General features: G+C 28.9%; 1 protein-coding gene across 5 annotated transcripts in view; it reads left to right on the top strand.

Annotated features, from left to right (window-relative positions):
• The window catches only part of LOC111037407 (chromodomain-helicase-DNA-binding protein 7-like), a 35263-nt gene extending 23978 nt beyond the window's left edge, over positions 1–11285 (top strand). For 2 of the 5 annotated variants that reach the window (XM_022319959.1, XM_022319956.1), the window contains 13 exons: positions 1794–1913; positions 4805–4947; positions 5025–5167; positions 5244–5451; positions 5544–6627; positions 6708–7002; positions 7073–7181; positions 7242–7421; positions 7558–7768; positions 7829–8155; positions 8218–8364; positions 8433–8606; positions 8719–10416. In XM_022319959.1, coding sequence (XP_022175651.1) covers positions 1794–1913; positions 4805–4947; positions 5025–5167; positions 5244–5451; positions 5544–6627; positions 6708–7002; positions 7073–7181; positions 7242–7421; positions 7558–7768; positions 7829–8155; positions 8218–8364; positions 8433–8606; positions 8719–10416 — 4839 coding nt within the window. Of the gene's footprint in view, positions 1–1793; positions 1914–4804; positions 4948–5024; positions 5168–5243; positions 5452–5543; positions 6628–6707; positions 7003–7072; positions 7182–7241; positions 7422–7557; positions 7769–7828; positions 8156–8217; positions 8365–8432; positions 8607–8718 lie in introns of all 5 variants that reach the window. The other 3 variants (XM_022319960.1, XM_022319958.1, XM_022319957.1) reach the window with 2 other exon arrangements.
• Positions 11286–13230: the final 1945 nt, after the last annotated feature.

Genomic DNA, 13230 nt, shown 5'->3' with positions numbered 1-13230 from the left:
TTTATTTGATTTTCATTTGAACCTTTCATTCAGCATGACACATAGATTAAAATATTTTGAAATATTTGTTTTGTGTTTCATTATGATTTATTGATCAGTCACCAATTAATAAGTTTAATTTATAAAACTATTATTTTTGTAAGTACATTTTAATAGAGAGGACAATATTTTAAAATAATATTAAAACATTAAATCATAGTTTGGTCCTTGGGTGTATTTAATGTTACTATTTATTTAATAGAATCCTTACGGTAATTGGTGGTTTTGGTGCAGGTTATTTTTTCATGAAGTAAGAAGATGGAAAATTAATCTTTGAATTTATCATACTATATCTTCATCAGTATAATTTGTTGGTCAACTGTCATGCACTTTTGTGGTATATATTGTTCAAAATTTAATACAAAAATTGAAAAATAATTGTTCAGGACACACCTTAAAATATGTTTTATTATACTAGTATGTGGTCACGCTATATTTGATATTTTTTTATTTATTCATATAAAAAAATTTTGATTATCCCCTTATTCCAAGGAACCAAAATTAACTTTGAATTAATTTACTTAAAATAACTCGTAATTTTAAATCAGAAAATATGTATGATTTGGGTTATATAAAGGCATAAATGTCTGTATAAATATTATGTTTTCTTTGCGTTGATTTCGTGTGTGTGAATGATGTGGTAGTATTATTGATATGGCCTTGTGTGTCGTTGAATTAAAATTTTATTTTTGTATATTTATACACGCGTGCATACACACACACACACACACAGTTTATTTTTAATATTTTATATACAAAAATGTTAACTTGGAATTTCGTGTTTATAATTATAAAACTATGAAAAATTCCTATACTGTATTTTGAGAATTTTATAAAAAATATTTTAATATTAAAATAAACTAAACATTTTTAATTTTTGAAAAACCTTAACTATTATTGTATTTTAGTATTAAAAAAGAAAAATCACTTTTTGAGAAATATAGATGTTTTATTTTACTCCTTGGAATATCTCATGAATCAAACTTGTTCCTCCACACTGTTTTAAAATTAGATAATAGTTATTACTGTGTTAGATAAACTTTTATTTTTTCTATATCTTATAAATATCCATTGAATTGTTTTTCTATTTTTGTTTAATTAAAATTATACCATATTTATCAACCACAAAAGTTGTGTGTGTTATGGGTAGTTGACTTGGCTGATGAAATTTATTCTTTTTATTTTTATGGTAAAAAACAATTTGTTTCTACATTTTTTTTTTTTTGAGAACTAAAAAATGTACACAGCATTTTATATATTTGCATCATAACATTTATTAATTGCCAAATATAAATAACTTGAATGATTCAACATTTTGTATTCACTGATACACTACATGTAGCTTGTCTTAAATATACTTTTAAAAATCCAAGAAATATAATCTACACAGCTCAAAGATATTTTCTAAATTTTTAATGAGATTAATTACTACCTTCCTACTTGATGGATCTTGATTTATATTTTAATTATTTTATTTACATAGACATTTTTAATTAATGTATTTAGAAAGCTTTTACACATGTAGTTGGGCGGCTAACACCTTTTTATAATTATATTATTATTTAAAATTTATTGAACGATTATTTACTAGATATATCTAGTTGTTTGGTAGATTTCAGTAGATGATTTGATTTCTTAAGCTAAAATATAATGTTATGGTTTTTATGTGAAATTTCATTAAATATAATATTATAGCATAGTAGACCTGTTGACGTAGATTATGTCTAGTTGCATGGATGTTTGTGTGTTCGTAGCTAGGAGAATCAACATGCGCAGCGACGTCAGGTACAGCCCAATTATCAGGAGACGTTGCCAGCCTCCTTGGTACGGGACAGCCCGGATGGGACTGGCAACAACTGGCCATGTATCTTTGGGTTCGTATCTGAATTCATCAAAATTACTTGCTGGTCAACAAAAAAAAAAACGGATTTGCACTAATACTAATAGTTATGGAATGGACTTGCTTTTTAATAATTAATATTAAAAAGTGGTAAATTTGATCTTGGGATTTACTTTTAAAAATAATTTACCTATTAACATTATTTACATGATAAAAAGGAAAACTAATTTTAAAATTTAATTTTTCTTACAATTTTGTTGGTGAATAAATTGTAATAATTTACTCAAAACAAATATGTCAATACAAATTATTTATTTTTCTATCAAAGTTATGTCCTTAATATTATATTCACATTTTCTTTAGTATCTAGTTAAATTTCCGTATAAAATGGTGTATATTATATTAGTTTATTATAGTTATATCTATAATTATTACATGGTTTATATATTACGTAGTTATTTTAAACTGATCAGATAAAATAGAAGTCTTCATGTCTGAATTTGTTGTTTCCATTTTACAAACACTTTAAATATCAAACTTGTGTTAAAGCAGTACATATTTAAATGGCTAATTTAAATATTAGAATGAATTGGCTAATCCTAAAATTTAAAATTAATATTGCCTGGTCTGTTGAAAATCTTTTTCTGATATATTTTAATTAAAATTTTAGTTTAAAAAAATATTTATAGCACAATTCAGATAATGTTGTTACCTTAAAGTTTGATGGATGATAATTACTTAAACAACTTGGGCAGCTTAATATAAGTTTGTTATGTTATGCACTTGTAAGATGGAGACAACAAATGTATCCTCCTATAATTAAGGAACAATAAAGTTATGAGCAAACAATTGACATTTTTATTTCATAATAATAGTAATTCACAACAAAATTATTAAGATGAAATAAAACAAGAGCCCTTAATTCCATACTTAGTGTGAAAAGAATGAACAAGTGAAAAATAATTTTGTATTAGGCTTCTCCATGTATGATCGTGTTAAAAATGAATAGGAATAGTAAAAAAAAATATTCTATTGTACTTGAAATTAATATAATGTAGCCCATTAATTTGAAAATCCTATGTAAAGTTAAAACCCATTTTTTATAATCATCTAATATTAGGGCTTAACAATAGAAGTACATAAAAAAATTTAATATTTTTAATATTCCTTGTGTCAGTGTATAGTTAGTTAATAATGCACTTCTAATGGCAAGAATAATGATTGGGATAGATATTTATTACAGTTTAAAATATACTGGTTGTAAATGGACATATACCAAAATGATTTAAGTTTGACTATGAAATTGACTCACAGAATCAGGTGTGGAAAAAGACGCCAGTTCCTTCTGCATACACCACGGGTATATTTTATTCAGGATAAAATTGAACCGCTTTTGCGAACATACACTTAGCCGTCACTTACTGTCTGACTCCCCGAGCGATCACCATGCGTTCCGTCATCGGCGGCCGTCATTGATTGTCGGTGTCTTCTGCACGCTTGTAATAGCTCCCGTTTTATGGTGGGAGATGTGCTGACTAGATGAGTTGTGGTGGGCCGATCGGTTAAATCTTAACCTGAATAGAGTATAGTATAGTGTACACTGTAATCACACTAACTGTAATTAACTTTTTTCACAGGGAGCACTATACAACCTACACACCTGTGTATCTTAAATTGTGGTATAATTATATCATCACATATGATAAGAATTTTATAATACATCAATAAAATTAATTATATTTTATGGTTAAAAAGATTGTTAATTTGTCTTATTAAATGATAATTTTTTTTTAGCATTATTATTTCCAGTAAAACAGTTTCAATTTTCTATGTTTTTTGAATCTATTTATTGTCTATGAGATATACAATATGCAATAAATTTGATCAGTGATATTTTGTTTTCATTTTAAGTATAATTGCTAAATATTTTAAACATGGTATGTTAAAATTCTAAACTTTTGTAAGCAGAGTATAAATAGAGCTGTAACTATGACTTCAGTGATACAATGTATTAGTTTGTCGTGTATATGTACAATTCAACTTTAATTATTTGATATTCACAATCTTAAATGATAATGAAATTTAGAATTTAGTTTTTTATTATTATTTAATTTTTACTTTAAGTTAGTTTAATAATCATACGAGTTCATGATTTATAATTGTTATTTGTACAAAATATATATTCTAATAATACTGAATAATATTAATCTCAAAATATTTTTTATATTTGTACTTTTTTTTTTTTAGTTTTCCCAATACAATTTAATTAAAATAAATATGACTCAAAATATTTTTTTAAACCTATAGTGCTTTAGTCACATTTGTGATATTCTATTTATTGCATTAATTTACTAATTGGATTATAATAATATATAAAAACAAATGAAGTGAGTACTGAGTGTAATGTTTGGGATAACTATGCATGTGGAAAAACAACTTGTGTAATTATATTATATATTCAAACATTTTAAGTTTAGTTTAACTTAAATGTTTATTAATTTATTAATGGCTCATGAATCAACTCTACACTTAAGTTTATAGACTAAAAAAGTCATGCATATTAATGAATAATTTTAATAAATCTTAGTGTATTTTCACACAATTTTTTATATTATTTTGTATTTATATGGCAAATTTTGGCCTGACTTTAACGCTTGATGCCTGTTTGTTTGTATTATCTTAGTTTGCTTTTCTTGGCTATATAAATAAATTTGAGCGCTTAATAAACGGTGCATGAACATTGTTTAGTATTATAATTTTTAATATAAATAAATTAATAATCATTATTTAATGAATATTAAATATACTTGAATTTATTCACAAAATATAATATTCAACTTACATTTTTTGGTATTTCTATTGTAAAATATTAACTTGAATATTAACTAATCTTATGATTTTTTTTTATTATTTTGTTTTAAATAGAAGGTGGAGAGACGAGAAAAATATGAACAGTTTGTAAGGGAACGTGAACGTCAAAGACTCGAAATAAGTCAGAAAAAATGGACGCGTAAAGAAGAGCAAGAATTCTATAGAGCTGTAACTGCTTATGGTGTAGATTATGACAGGTATATATAAAACTGATTCATAAATTAAGCAGGACAATTTTTTTTTATTTAACTTGTTAACAATTTATGTATTTCAGGGTTTCGAAGACTTATAATTGGACTAAATTTAAGAGTGTTGCTAGATTAGAAAAGAAGTATGATGATACATTAACAGAATATTTCCGCTCATTTTATGCAATGTGTAAACGTTTATGTGGTCAAACTCTAACAGAAGAAGAAGGTAGTCAAAATATTTGTGTTAAAATATGTTTTCTCTTTGTATTAAATTGTTTATTATTATAATAAATCGTTTTTAGAACTGTGTGATTTCCCTATGGAAATGATAAATGAAGAACGAGCTCGGCGAGCACTTGATCGTATTAATTTAATTGTTAAAATACGAGAAGAAACTTTAAATCATCCACGTCTAGACGAGCGTTTAAAAGGTTGTCAAGTATCTGCCGATGTGCCTGATTGGTGGCAACCGGGGAAACACGATAAAGATTTACTCATTGGAGTTTCAAAGTAATTTTTTACTTTATTTAATTATTGCCTGACTTTTTTTATAATGATCTATATGAAAGTGCTTTTTTTATACTATATTTTTATTATTTTAGGCATGGCTTAGGAAGAACAGATTTTTATATTCTTAATGACCCTGAGTTATCATTCCGAGAAATTGTTCAAAAAAATCTGTTATCAGCTGTATCAGGATCGTTCACAACAGAAATGCTTGAAGCCGCTAAATTAGAAACAACCAAAACAGAAATAGCTAAATTAGACGCACCCAAAATTGAAGCAGTGAAAATGGATTCTGCCAAAGAGGAAACTGCTAAAACAGATTTAAACAAACAAGATATTGTTAATAAAACAGAAGTCATCAAAGAAGAATCAACCAAATCTGAAACTATTAACCCTGAAGTACCGAAATCCGAAACTACTGAGACTGAAAAAATGGATTCAGAAATAAAAACTGAATCAGTTGAACTCCAAGAAACTGAAGCAGAAAAAATTGAAATCAGTGATAATTCAGCTCCTGATAAAATTGAGTCAACGACAACTGAAGCTATTGCTGCCGCTGATTTAAATGGAGATGTTGACAATATATCTAATGAAAAAGTAGAAATACCATCAAATGAAGAACCCAAGGAACCGATGGATGTGGACAGCGAAGAAATTAAAAAACCAGATATTTCTGATGGTAGTTGTAAAGTAGAAGAAGAAGTATCTGATGTTCCAACAGAGCCATTAAATGATAAATCTTCTGATGAAATAGCTGACCTAGCTGACCAACAAAATGAAGGTGAAAAATCAGAAAACACTACAAGTGTAGAGAACACACAGACTGATGTAAAAGAGAAAGATGAATCAAATAGTGATGTAGAAAATACTGTAAAAAGTGATGATGTAGAATCTAAAATCGAACCTATTAAAAATGTCGACAATGAGGCTCCTTCAGATACAATTAGTAACCTGGATACTAAAGTCACTGAACCCACTGTTGTTAAACCTAAGGAATGTTCATCTGTAGAGAGTGTAGATAGATTAAAAGCTATGTTTCCAGAACTGGAAGTTGTGCACAAAGATGTATCTAATCCAACCATTGATAAATTACCAATGCATAAGCCTTTGCAACAGATTGACCAAACCATTGCTCATCTCTTGGCAACAAGCTATCAAAACCCAATTAAATGGCCTAAAGTATGTATACTAATGATTTAAAATATTTATTTGATTTATATTTGTTGACTCTTAATTTGCTTATTTTTATTAACTAATAGGAACATGCACTAGTGGTCCGTTTACAACACATAGTAGAGTGTGTTGAAACAGGAGAATGGCCTGTTAGCAAGAAATTTTCTGCTTATGCCCAAAATCCAAGTATGTGTGGAATGGGAATAGAAGAAACTGACATAACTGTTTCTAAAAGAGATGTTGGAGTATCTCATGACCATATAAATTTATCTGATATCCATAATGAACATTCAAGTCTGAAAGCCAACAACATAATGGCTCATTCAAACCCTAATTTGAAACGTAAACGTCACATTGCTATTGATGTTGAGACGGAAAGAGGTACTTTTGTTGATTTGACTCATAACTATACCTTTATAGCTTATATTTATACATATTTAAATTGTTACAGCTAAACTGCATGCATTATTAAATACTAATTCTATCCCAGCACATCCAATCAAACATTCTCCAGCTCCTATGTGGGAACAAACAGATGAATCACTGTCCGAAGATTCAAGGTTAGATTTTAGTTCTTAAAGAATATTTGCAAATATAATATATTAAACATTTATATTTAGGCGTTCAACTCCAGTCACACCACAACTCATTCAGCCACCACCAGCTCACCAACAATCTCATAACACACCTTCACGTTTAATGAACATGGGGTATGATCTTAAAGTGCTAAACAATCCAAAACCTCCAACTACTGTTGCTGCTACAACACAATCTACTGGACCTATGGATTTATCTTCGGGGTAAGTACTTAATATCAAATGCCACTTTTGTTTGCTATGCTGTTAAAAAATATCTTTATTTTATAAACATAATTCAAATTATTTCATTATGACAAAAAATACCAAGTTCATTTTTAACAATTTCTTTTAAAACTAGTGGTGGTACGCAAGCAGGATGCATGGATTTGAGTTCAGGACCAAGAACATCATCTGTGTCTATTAATGAGGCTCAAGATTTTTCAATGCCATTCAAAAATAAACCAGTCCAAAATATAACTCAAACCCCTTCATCTACACCTCCAAAATCCAAATTAGATGACATGTTGAACAAATTAATGCAAAAAAAGAATTGTGTACGCACACCACGCGTAAGTTAAATAAATATTAACTTAAAATTATAAATAATATTATTTAATTTTTCTTTTTAGCCTGCTGATGAACCTGTGGTTGGGAAGGAAATGAAACGCCGTAAACTAGATGAAATTGTTTTTGGTCTCTCTGCTGCCAAAGAACAGCAATCTTTACCTTCATCAGAGCAGAAAAAACACTTGGCATCAACTTCAACTGCTCATAATTACCCAACGCCTTCAAATAAATCACAACAAAATATGACTCAACAAATAGGAGCAGCCCATAGACAATCTAGTAAATTAGATCCACTTGCAGCTTATTTATCTTCTCAAGTTCATGAACAGCAATCCAATTTACTTAAACAACATACAACTTTACAACAACAACTTGCTCAACAGCAACAGGTAAAACAATTTTATAAATTTTTTCTTAATCTGAAGGCTTAATTTTTATTTTTCACTTCCAGGTATTAAAAATGTCTCAATCTTCAAGTGTGTCATCTGTATCTCAAACACAACGTAAAATGTATGAAGCAATGATGGATAGTATGGCAAAGAGTACTGCCGAATACTCGGGAAAACTAAATGCTTCATCATTTTCTCAAGAATCTAAAGTATTGATTATTTTATTAAGAATATATTTATTAAAAATTATTTTATCTTAAATTAATTAATGTTTTAGGTTAATAAATGGTTAGCTGAACAAAACGCACTGATGACTGACCAACAAATGTCTGCAGACTTCTTATCAGCTCCAAGAAGAAGACGGCCAAGGGTAGATCCAACATTATTGGATTGGAAAAAATTAACTGGTGAAGAAAATGTATCTGTCATAAATAGAACAACAGGAAAAAAGGTATAGAGTTTGATTAAATGAAAATATATTTTTGGATGTTTTTCCATTAGACCTAGATCATGTTTTTAAACACTAACCTAAACTAATAATATTTGATATTATTTTTGTACAGTTAACTGGTACAAAAGCTCCACAGTTGAAAAGAATTGGACAATGGCTACTTGAAAATCCAGCTTATGATGTAGATCCTAAGTGGGCAGACTTAGTTAAAGAACGTGGGAACCTCACTCATGATTTACAAAAACGCTTACCTCAAACAGAACGCAAAAAAGGCCCTGGTCGACCACCAATGCAATCTGGAGAAAGTCCATCTAGTCAATCTTTATCGGCTAATCAACCTTCGACGTCAATGGCACCAAATCTTTCTTTCCCTTCATTGGCATCAGCCGGCCTTGGTGGATTAAATCCGTCTACTTTGTTATCAAGTTTGTCAATGGGAAATTTTGACCCTAAAAATAATCCTTTGCTTATGCCATTTAGTGGATTGCCAAATATTGGTGCTTTAGGAGGTATGGGAGGATTGAGTAATATGAATTTAACTAATTCCATATTTGCTAACCTCGCTGGTCTAGGCCTTCCTGGCTTGGCTGGTATGGATCCATCGAGTATGAATGACAGTTCTCATTCAACACAAAGTCCACAATCAAACTCTAAGTCTTCCAAATCCAGGAAATCTGAATCTAATACCAAAAATATTCCATCCTCATCAGCTAATGTACCTTCAAGTATGCCTGGTTCATTGCCATTTTTCTTCCCAAATCCTAGCTTGTTATATACACCATTGGGTTTGGGTGGATTAAATCCATTTTCTTTACAACCAGGAGCTATATCATCTGCATATGACAGCCTTTCCTTGTTGAATGGTAGTTTAAATGTGTCATCGCCTAACACATCTCAAAACTCACTTTCACGTCATAAAACTTCAAGTAGCCGAGGTCAAAATTCTAATGTTAGCACTGTTACATCATCAAGCCAAAGACAACCAAGGACCAGTACACATCATCTTCCATCACCAACTCAAAGTTCTACAGATCTTCTTGAAAATTTAACACGAGCTGGGCGTAATTTACCTCCTCCAGATTTATCAAAAAACCGTAATTCCAGAGATGTTGACAATTTACGCTCCCTTATGTCAAGTATTCCGTCATTTAATGTGTTGGCGGCAGGAGCCCTAGCTAGTGGTAATGACTCAAAGAAAACTAGAGAGCAAGAGATGAGAGAAGCCCTTGAGAACTTAAGTAAAGCTTCACCTGAACTATTTGCTCGATCATTGCCTGATGACAAAAAATTTAGTTTCCCATCTATGGAAATGATTGAGAAAACTTTAAAGAGACCAGCGGAGCAAAATACATCAAACGAAAGACCCAACAAGCGAGCTAAAGACATGATATCACCAATTACAATACCTATACCTCCTACTATGGCTAAATTACCATCTACTAATAGAGAAAATCTATCAGAATCTGGTATTGATTTATCCGGTACAATTAAAGCTAAATCTCCTGAAAAACAAAGAGAAAAACTAAAAAAAATGGATGTTCCTCAAACCACTAATGTAGACGTGGAATGTGATTCACAATTACTTGATAAATGTGACTCGGAAAGCATTGATATGACAAAACAAAAATCTGACATGGTTGATGAAAATGATGAGAAAAATGGTGGAAAAAACCGTAAAAGATGCCGAACAAAGAAAACTTCTGTTGATGAGAATGTCGAGCGTAAGAACTTACGAAGTAATGCTGGTAGAGCTGCCGCAGCTGCAGCTGCAAGAACAAAGTCACATTCACCATCGCCATCTCCAGAATAATGAGCTTATTGTATTTTCCCTGCTACGACTTTATGAGGTATAAAACCATTCCTAGTATTTTGATGCTCAGATAAGCATTTCTGATTGTTTTACTACAATATTTTTTTTTTCTTAAAAGTATTATTTTTTTTTTAAATAGTATTTTTAAGATGATTTTTTCTTATTTGGTTTGACGTTTAAGTTTTTTAAAAATATATTTGTTTAATTCTTGATTACTTCAAACCTTAAGCTCAAATTTGATATTTGATTTTTATTATTTTTGTTCAATTGACTTTATTATCAAAAATATGATAAGTGCCGTTTTACTATAATAGATCATTTTGAGGTGTCCGTGATGTAAATATAATATTTTATTGCTCTCTAAAATATAAAAAGAATAAGTAAACAAATCTATTTTTAAAAATGTCGATTCCCTGATTTTTTATTGATTTTTATTTTAAATTTTGTTTAGTGATTTTTTTATACAACTGTGATAGTGTATTTTCATTTTGGAGAAATTACACTTAGTAGATGTATTTGTGCATTTGTAAAGAAAACTTATACTTTTACTACTTGTATAAATTATATGTTTTCTTCCTGGCTAATAATCATTCATATAAACACGTATTTTTATTTTTCCAAGAGTTATTAATTTTATTATTTAACCAGTATTCTGTTGCTAGGTAATTTTTACCCTTTTCTCAAGCAGCTAATGTGTCGCTTACGCACACCCAATTTATAAATGTTAATTATACTGGTATTTATTTGTTAATAACATTTTTTTAGTCATGTGACCACATTTCCTCAGTCACCATTGTTTATGTGTAACCCCCAAACATGTCCGATGTATTTTATGTGTAACCTATTTTTGTATATATGTTATATAATTCTATATAAATATGTGTATACATAAACAAATAATATTATAGGTAAAAAAAAAACTTATCTAGTTTTTAGTACTATTGTTTTTTTTTTATTATTATTAAAATAACGATTTTTTTAATGTACATTATTAACCATATTCTGGATTGGAAGATCCCTTTTAGGATGAGTGTGATGAGTATTACATACATGACCTGAACAAAATCAGTTTATATAAAATACAAATTAGGTGAACGAATATGTACTTCAGTAATATTACTTTGTAGGTTTAATTACAGGTTCTTAAGGTTCTTATCTACATTATAATATAATGTTATGTGTGTATAAATATATGTGTATTTATTTAGATGCATATTTACACTTATGTTTATGTACATAATATACTTTGAATTATGTATGTTGTATGATTATGTAATAAAAGGTAACGTGGAAAATAAAAAAACATCACAAATGTTTACAACATTTTTAAATCGACCGCAGAGGTACTTATATTTATAATATTTTATTATATTTAAATAATGGGGTTCTTTTATTTCGTTTGACAGTGTTTTCATCATGTGGTGGCCTTAAAAATATATATTTATGTACCATATTTTAACTTACTCGAACCTAACGCTCTTTATCATTTTTAATCAAATGGTTTGGGTTGAGTAGGTTTTTATATGCTAGACGTTGTTTATGTTAACTTTTTTGAAAAGTGTTACAATCATTGTGGGTAGATGACTTGTGCTTTATTATAAATTGTTAGTTTTCATCGAAACAAACAATTATTACTATACATGTCTAGTTATCTATCCAAAGATTTTAACGCCCATGTAACTAATACAAATTACTATTAATTTCAATTAATTTTTTTAATTATAAATACACATATCTGCTCTCAATTATAACAACATTAAATGTGAGTTACAGAACCAAAATGTAATGGTTTAATAATAATAAGTAAATCGATCTTCTTTTTTTTAAAGTTAGTTTAACTACTGATGGAAATTATTAGGACAATTGTATAACTGTATTCATATTTCCACGTCATTTTTTATTTATTTATTTATTTATTTATTTATTTATATATTTATATAGACTTAAAAAACGCCAACCTTCAATAAAATTAAAATAATTGTTCCTACTAGGAACCTAAAATTGTCGATGTCATTTAGAAACACATGTTGATGGTAACCTTTTACTGTTTAAATTGTACTGGATATTAATAATTTGCCCATATGAAGGCTGATATAAGTACCTATATATTGTGCACTGTTTACAGTCGATGTTTCTGTAACATTTTTTTTACTTGTACAAAATAAAAATTGTTTTTCTATTTTATTTATATTTATTTAAATCTGTTAAGAGACATAATAATTAATTTTGATTTTATTTACCATGGTGCAATCTCAAAAATTAACAAGTTATTTGTGTATGAAAAGCAAGTCAATTGTTAAAAAATTGGATGTATATTTTTTGAGGTGAACATATCGGATGATATACTTGTACAATATTGATGTACTAAATAAATGTGCATTAAGGTCCCCACACACTGCCGCGGTGGCGGTTGCGGTAAAATGAGTCCGGACACAATTTACCGCCACCGCTGCAGTGTGTGGGGACCTTTAGACACTGATGTCAATACCAGGAAGCCAGCTTCTTAAAATTTAAAACATTGAGAGTTGTATCCCTTCTGAAATCATGGTACACATATTGCATAGTTTTAAATCAAAATAATCCTTCTTTATTTTGTTATTTAAAATGTTCTATATAACTTGGCATTTGTTTCAAATTCTATATTTTAATATCTTATATTTGGTCGTGCTGGTAACCCTAAGAAGAGGTATGACAACAATTTAATACATAAGTATTAAAATGTATTATATTGGTGTAGACTTGAGTAACATGTGTAGCTTGAGCTAGGCTAATGAGAGTTTTATGTAGAAAGGTATAAAAAAAGATACTTGATTT

Source organism: Myzus persicae, unplaced genomic scaffold (genome assembly GCF_001856785.1).
Source record: "Myzus persicae strain clone G006 unplaced genomic scaffold, MPER_G0061.0, whole genome shotgun sequence".
Lineage (NCBI taxonomy): Eukaryota > Metazoa > Arthropoda > Insecta > Hemiptera > Aphididae > Myzus > Myzus persicae.
This window is presented reverse-complemented; position numbering and strand designations above follow the sequence as displayed.